This window comes from Pyrus communis, chromosome 7, assembly GCF_041283825.1.
Source record: "Pyrus communis isolate YQ-2024b chromosome 7, ASM4128382v1, whole genome shotgun sequence".
Classification (NCBI taxonomy): Eukaryota; Viridiplantae; Streptophyta; class Magnoliopsida; order Rosales; family Rosaceae; genus Pyrus; species Pyrus communis.
Window position 1 is genome coordinate 5,879,070 of NC_142571.1, and position 7,153 is coordinate 5,886,222.

At 36.0% G+C, this 7,153-nt stretch overlaps 1 protein-coding gene across 2 annotated transcripts; it reads left to right on the forward strand.

The window, feature by feature from the left end:
• The first annotated feature begins 2,271 nt into the window (after nucleotides 1-2,271).
• LOC137734747 (transthyretin-like protein) lies at nucleotides 2,272-5,791 on the forward strand. 2 transcript variants are annotated; one of them, XM_068474023.2, is made up of 5 exons: nucleotides 2,272-2,619; nucleotides 3,245-3,302; nucleotides 3,524-3,625; nucleotides 4,673-4,829; nucleotides 5,031-5,791. In XM_068474023.2, exons 1-5 carry the CDS (start codon nucleotides 2,393-2,395, stop codon nucleotides 5,486-5,488), a joined length of 1,002 nt encoding a protein of 333 aa, XP_068330124.2. In that variant the 5' UTR covers nucleotides 2,272-2,392; the 3' UTR covers nucleotides 5,489-5,791. The 2 variants fall into 2 exon arrangements, with proteins under 2 accessions (XP_068330124.2, XP_068330123.2); XM_068474022.2 differs by having other exon boundaries at nucleotides 2,300-2,619; nucleotides 5,028-5,791.
• The last annotated feature ends 1,362 nt before the right edge of the window (nucleotides 5,792-7,153 follow it).

The window sequence follows — 7,153 nt, forward strand, 5'->3', positions numbered from 1 at the left end:
AATTCAAAGTTTGAGTTGTTGGAATGTTTAGGTGTTTCTTTAATTTCAAAGTTATGAGGAAATAAACCCCCCTTTAGCTAGGGGGTGATTCGAAACTATGTTTATATTTGCAATATGAATTGATTAACTTTCGTTGGAATTTCATAAGTTGTTGATTCAATTTGTTTAACCGTTTGATTGATAACTTATTTATGTATGTTTATTAAGAATGCGCGCTTAATTTTCATGCATGAATATGACGCTAGAATATAAGTGAATTTCACCTAATCGTTATGAACTTATATTCACAAGTAGTGGAGGTTGCTTATAAACAATCGCGTTAAATGAATTCTTGGCACGAGTTTCATGCTCATCATAGTAACGAATGCCTCGTCAACACTTATAGTTTTCATGATGCTTAATGATCTTTGATTGTATCTTTATTGTGCTGTTCACGTAAAGGACTTTTGGAGAATGTTGTGAATTGCGTTGCGCTAACCCATCCAATTCATTAACTTAAGGAAAACTTGACGGTTAATTTAAGCGGACCTAATTAACCCGGAGTGTTGAGTTTCATGATTTATCGAAAGACCAACTGAGAATCAATCTTGTATGCAAGTGTAACATGTGTGGAGAAGAACCCCTTGGCTATTCCATCATCTATATTTTCATCACATTCATATTTACGTTTTGCCTTTAATTACAATTTGTGCAATTTAGTTAATTTCGTCAAATCAAACCCCCCCTTTACTTTCTTGTTCTTTAGTGCTTAGAATCTGTTTAGTTTATGTTTTAAAGTATTTTTGAATTTTTTGAGTCTAGTATAGTGTTTTAAACTTTATTTTACGTTTTTGAGTCAATTCCAAGTGATTAACAATCCCTCCTAATCCCCGGTCCAGAACGATCCCTACTTATACTTATACTATAATTTGACGAAAAGAGGGTTTAATTTATGCGCGTATAATTCTCGCATCACTAAGCTGGACTGGCTTAGACTAGACTAAACTGAACTGATTTAGTGAAGCGTTTGGTGCAGTATCGGACTAAGAAGTAGGATTCTAATATTATATTATTTAATCTATATCTATAATATTTTATTATTTACTTAATATATATTTATTAATATTCTATTATTAATTTATCTTTTATTTCCTAGAATCTTTCTTTCCAGCTAACCTCTTTTTTTTCCCTGCCGTCTCTCTCCCCTCTCCTCTGTGTATCCAAGTTTCTTCGCTCCATTTCTCCCTCTGTTGCACAGACTGTTCGAATTAAAATCACAAAAAATGGAGACTTGCCTTCCCCTGAAAAATCCCAACCCCTCCCTCTCAAGCTTAGCATCGCCAATTCAATGGCAGCCATGGTGAGTTTTCATGTTCAGCTCATTCTCTCTCTTCCCTTAGTTTTTCCTTTCAAATCCCTCTTTCTCTTCCATTTGCCTCTTTTCCCGTCCAACTTCACTTGTTCTTCCATGGGTGGGGATTGAAGTTGCAGACGGCACGGGTGGGTGGGGCTGGGTATAGCTATGGGCAGGGATTGGAGTTGCAGATGGCAAGGGGTGGGTGGAGGAAGACGAGATGGATGAACCCAACCATCGAAAATCGAGGTCCAGGTCGATGCCGTTGAAAATTGAAGACAAAGATGGATGAACTAGCCGTCGAAATCGAGGTCGAGGTTTATGCCGTCAAAAATTGGAGACTGAGATGGATGAACCCAGCCGTAAAAAAATTTCTATGTTCCAAGTTCCAGCTTTCATTGAAACGTATGCCGTAGAAAATCGAGGTTGATGAACCCAGGGCAATGAAGCAGATGAAGGCAATAAAGGATGCAACAAGAGTGGACGAAGGCAAAAGAGGATGATGAAAGGTCTTAGCTAAACCCGTGGGTGTTGGGGTCTCTCGCTAAGACTGGCTAGTGAAGCCGTTTGTGAAAGCGAGTCCCACTTAGTGCCATTAATCTTAGTCCCGCAAGCCACCAAACACAAGACTACAATCCAATCCAATCCAGTGAAGGCTAAGAAGGGTAAACAAACGCCCCCATATAGACATTTCAGCCTTTCCTGGCCACAAGTTTGGCTTCAACACCAACAGTGGATTTCGGACCCGAGATCTCCACTTTTTAGTTTGAAGGAAGCCTTACAATCCGTCATTTACCACTGGATCACCAACTCGTGGTTGGTTAAGAAGAAAAAAATTTACGCTTATTTCAACCAAATTGAAAAGATGAAGTAACGTACGTGACATAAGTGGAAACAAAATAAAGTCTAGGGGTTAAAGTGAAATTTACTCCATTACTTTGGCATAGCAAAAAGTAAGCCATTTTCTTTTCAAACGCAACTGTTTGTTGTGCTGCCCAGAATCAGTGTCGGAGTATCAGAGAGAGTTTTCAATTTCTCATCTTTTGAAGGAAAGGAGAAATGGGATTGAAATTTGAGGAGGAGGACTTCTTAGTTTGCTGCGCAAGCACCAAATTCGCCAAAGAAATGGCGGAGGCGTCCCCTTTCTCATCTCTCGACGAAGCTGTGACTGCCGCCAGAGACATTTGGTTCAACAAGGTCGATGTCAATGGCTGGCTCCAATCGTTCTCCGCTCATCCTCAAATCGGAAACTCGCCTTCGCCTTCTTCTCACTCCACCTCTGCTCAGTTCGGTTCTTAATCTCACTTTTCTTATTTAATTGCCGTTTTTGTTGATAATTCACAAATTTTTACTCAAATCTTGACAACCCTTGAAGGAATTCGGCATAATTGAATTAAAATTACTTGAATTTGCACACCATCGATGATCTGATGGATTTTTGTTAGCGTAAATTTTAGTGTTTAATTAAACCTAATTACAATAAAAATTGGAGGGTTTGCTTTTTTTTTTTTTGTTTTTTCTCTTCCAGTCTCGATTTAGATTCTAATTCGTGATTAATTTTTCGTATTCAGTTAATTGTAATGCTATTCTATCTTTAGTTTATGTTTGAATGTGTTAAACAAATAGGTTGCCTTCAATATTTGAGTGCTGAGTAATAAGCCATGTGGTGTTTAAGCTTAGTATTATTTACCATCAAGATGAGGCCTTTAAAGTTTAAATCTTTTGCTGGACCGCTTGACGTTTTACTAGCTCCATACCGAGTGCAAAAAACATTAGTGACAAATACGAGTGGAGTGCCCTTGTTCTTTGTGGGCTAGTTGATGCTAATTAACCGCCTTTCTTTCTCCATTAGTCTTTTTAGATATGCAAATGCAATGATATTGAAGTAAGTGATGAAGCAATCGTTTGTAGGTGGAGTAAGGGAGAGCAGGCAACTGCTGTAGCAACTGCCACTAGTTCTAGCTTGCAGGTTAGTATGCTTCAGATACTTTATGCATATCTTTGAAGTAGTAATTTCCCCTTCAAATGAAACCAAACATATTCAAGGTTTTGCTCTATTTCATCCTGTTTTAGTTTGCAGAAGTGAAAGGATTAAAAATAGTTTGATACTTCAATTTCTGTTTGTTTATGTGAAGGTTATGATCAGAGTTTTTTTCGTTTACTTAAATATTATCCACCTGGCTTTTGTAGGAACTGGCTGAATGGAATGCTAAATACCGGCAGAAGTTTGGTTTTGTATTTCTTATTTGTGCATCTGGAAAGAGTTCTGATGGGATACTTGCTGAGTTGAAGGTAAATTTTCACTTACAGTCCCTCTTTTTGTTAAAATTTCCAAATGTTAAAAGATTATATACGTGACCCACATGAGCATTATAGAATAGCTTGGAGAGATATAATAGCGTTTAAGTCAATGGATTCAACGTACTGAAACTATTTCATTTTGAGAATTTCAGTTTAAGCGTTTTCATTAATTCAAGTTTCTTTAAACTCAATGCAGAACGAATTTGTTTACTCGATAACTTTTGGTTTGCATATTCTGGCTTAATTAACATTTTTCATGGGAAACAAAGACTAATAAATCAAACAGTCAAAGTCAATAATTTATAAAAATCACTCTCTTATAAATGAACTATCAAGGACAATAGTAGTTTGTTGGAATATAACAAGTGTCTCTACCAGTTATTGAGGCCCAGAAAGATGGCTAAAACCTCACTCTGACCTCTATATTGGCACTTGCGCCCCATTTTTATCTTTGGAGATTCGATTATTCCTTTCCAACCAATTCACTCCAAAAAAACAAAGCGATTAAAAATACTTTTAAAGAACTTTAGCCTCGCTATTTTTGCCGGAAAACAATGTTTGGCAACCAATAATTTAGCACAGGATGGTGGGGTGAACCAGCTCAGTTTTGCCTCTACGAAGAGCTTAAGCCAAAATTTTAATGTTTTCCGGCAATGAAGAAATAAATAAAGAATGTGTTCCACTCCATAGAAAGTGTGTACAAAAGACAGGAGATAGCCTGCAGTTTAGAAGAAGCCCTAAAACATACGTTGACTAACACAGTTCTTATATTAGCGTTTGCGATTGAGTAAACGATGACCAAGCTTGAAGAGAAGTAGTTATTGTCCTTAATCTTTATTATGTGTAAGCAAATATTTTTCTTGCGACTTATAAAGGAAATGTATAGACCACATGAGATGTTCACCAGAACTTCCGCTGATGTTTATTTTCTGATGCCTGTTGAGTGAGGAAAAGGATACCACTTCTGTGAGGACCATGCTCTACAGATTCTGCATAAATTGTTACTCAAATTAATAGATGTAATTTTCCTCATTGCAGAAACGATATCCAAACAGGCCAATAGTTGAGTTCGAGATTGCAGCTCAGGAGCAGATGAAAATAACAGAGCTACGCCTTGCGAAGCTCTTTGCAGCAAAAGAAAATGTTACTTCCACAGGCAACATGAATCCCACAATTGTTGCTAAGAAAGCGGAAGGTATTGTAACTTTCTATTCCAAATCCTTCTCAAAATTGTGAGTTTTAGTTCGCTTAATGCTTATGCAGCTCTGGGCTTTGCTTGTCTGACAATGTTTATAACTCATGGATGACTCTTCTCTCCAGAGGAAGTCACTTTTCTTTCCCTTGCATTTGCTACTTATTCTAATTTTTTATTTATTAATTTCACGACCCCTAGAAGACCGTGTGAGCATTATTGGAGGGCATCTAACTGCAACTGCTTCTGAAGCTTCATCAGTAAAAACTTCTCAAGCTCCAACTCGAACCCGTCCACCCATCACAACCCATGTCTTGGATGTTTCTCGAGGATCTCCAGGTGCTGGAATTGAAGTGTGTTTAGAAATGTGGAAGGGTGTTCAACCTCGTCCGGTGTTTGGCGAGTCAAATGCAGGTGCTTGGGTATTTCAAGGGTCTTCAACTACAGATAATGATGGGCGAAGTGGTCAATTGATGAGCATCGTTGATGTAGTGAACCCAGGCATATACAGGATAAACTTTAACACAGGTAAGTACTGCCCAAGCGGATTCTTCCCTTATGTTTCTATCGTGTTTGAGATCAGAGAGTCACAGAAATTGGAACATTTTCATGTTCCTCTGCTGCTGTCGCCTTTCTCATTCACAACATACCGTGGAAGCTAGACGTGTGTGTAGTTCAGTTGATGAATAAATTGTCTATAATTTTACTTGAGATTGAACTATGTATTAAATATATCGGAAAGTAATATCGATCTCCATGTGATAGTGGTGATAATATGAACAAAGATAATGTGCATGGCAGTTTCCTTGTAGTATGGGAAGAAATCTTTCTCACTTGCCACCTTGTAGAAAAAGGAGTGTGCTTTCCCAGTGTGAAATTCACATCCCTGGGCTCAGCCCTGGGTCAAGGCCTTGCCTATACAATCTTTCATATTTTATTTTTGATCCAAGTCCAGTTATTTCGAACCTCTTGCTCAAAATTTCCAATACTTTCTTAAATTAGGGGTGGTTTTCAAAATAGGCAACGCGGGTAATATTGTTACTGTCTCTGTCATGAACCCTTAAGGCCTGAACATTGCATATAGGCTTCAAATTTAACTGTCCATTTACCCTCTAAAGTTCTACTGTACTATTTTTTTTTTTTTTTTTCTGGGAAGATTAGGTCTTTAAACTCATTGAAAATTACCAATCTATTCTTTAAAGTGTCTCATATAAGTTACGTGACTTAATTTGATGAGAAATTAGATAAAATAACTTTGAATTTACGATAAGAAGGAATTTGGTTGTTTTTAATGAACTAGGACTTGTTTTTCTAGAAGAATTGTCTAGCTACTTGGTTTTCATTTGAGTAATAATTAAGGGACCAAATCGGCAGGTTACTCGGTATCTAATATTGCTTAAAAGATGAGGCATGCTAGTCACCTTTCCCTTTATATATTCTCTTTTGACATTCTCGTTTATTTTAAAATCCTACAATATTACTTCCTGATCCGATCAAGTCATCAAATTTCGAAATCACCCTTTAAAGATCATCTTTACTGAAAGTTAGCTAAATCTGAATCCATTTAATTAGTTATCTTACTTGTTATTCAACAATATAGAAGAGCTATGTTATTCAGTTAAACAATAAAATCATTGACTACACTAATCAAACGATTAAACGATTTTCAATTTAGTATCTATTATTTTTATTTTGCAAAGTTCATCTTTATAGAGTCATACAAAATAGAAAAAACTGTAGAAATGGTTCTTCAACTTTAACCCAATTGGAGCAATGATCCATCAATTAAAAATTCATGACTATTGGTCATTTAACTCATCAAAACGTGTAGCTACAGTAAACTTCCATCAAAATGAGTCACATGTCACGCACGTGAGATTAGAATCAAGGAGAAAAATGGGAACTAAATGAAAAATTGTAAAAATGGGGGAATTTATCAAATATAACAAAAAATGAACCCTTAATTTAAAAAAAGTCAACTTTTATAAAAACTTTCATATATATTCAAAATTTCACTTAAATAGACATAACTACTCTCAATTTACATGAATAACTAATGGTTAGACTTAAAACTTTTTGTGCTATAATCTCTACTAAAATTTTCTCCTTTTTTTTCTTTTCTTTTCCAAACAAAGAGCAAAAGTTTTCTCTCAATTTTATTTTAATAAATAATCAAGGAAACCTTTCTTTCACACATGGTTCACTAAAACACTTCAGCATGTTATAAAAGTGAACTATCAAAGTAAAGAAATAAAAGTAATTATCTTTTAATTGTAGGAAATTTAAAGAATTGTCCGTACAACCAAAACAAACAATAAAATGATCAA

Bases quoted from the DNA above. Each gene is read 5' to 3' on its own strand.
- LOC137734747 (XM_068474022.2), top strand. From the start codon at position 2,393: ATGGGATTGAAATTTGAGGAGGAGGACTTCTTAGTTTGCTGCGCAAGC. The intron at 3,626-4,672 runs GTAAATTTTCAC...TCCTCATTGCAG, and splicing joins GGATACTTGCTGAGTTGAAG to AAACGATATCCAAACAGGCC. The intron at 4,830-5,027 runs GTATTGTAACTT...CACGACCCCTAG, and splicing joins TGTTGCTAAGAAAGCGGAAG to AAGACCGTGTGAGCATTATT.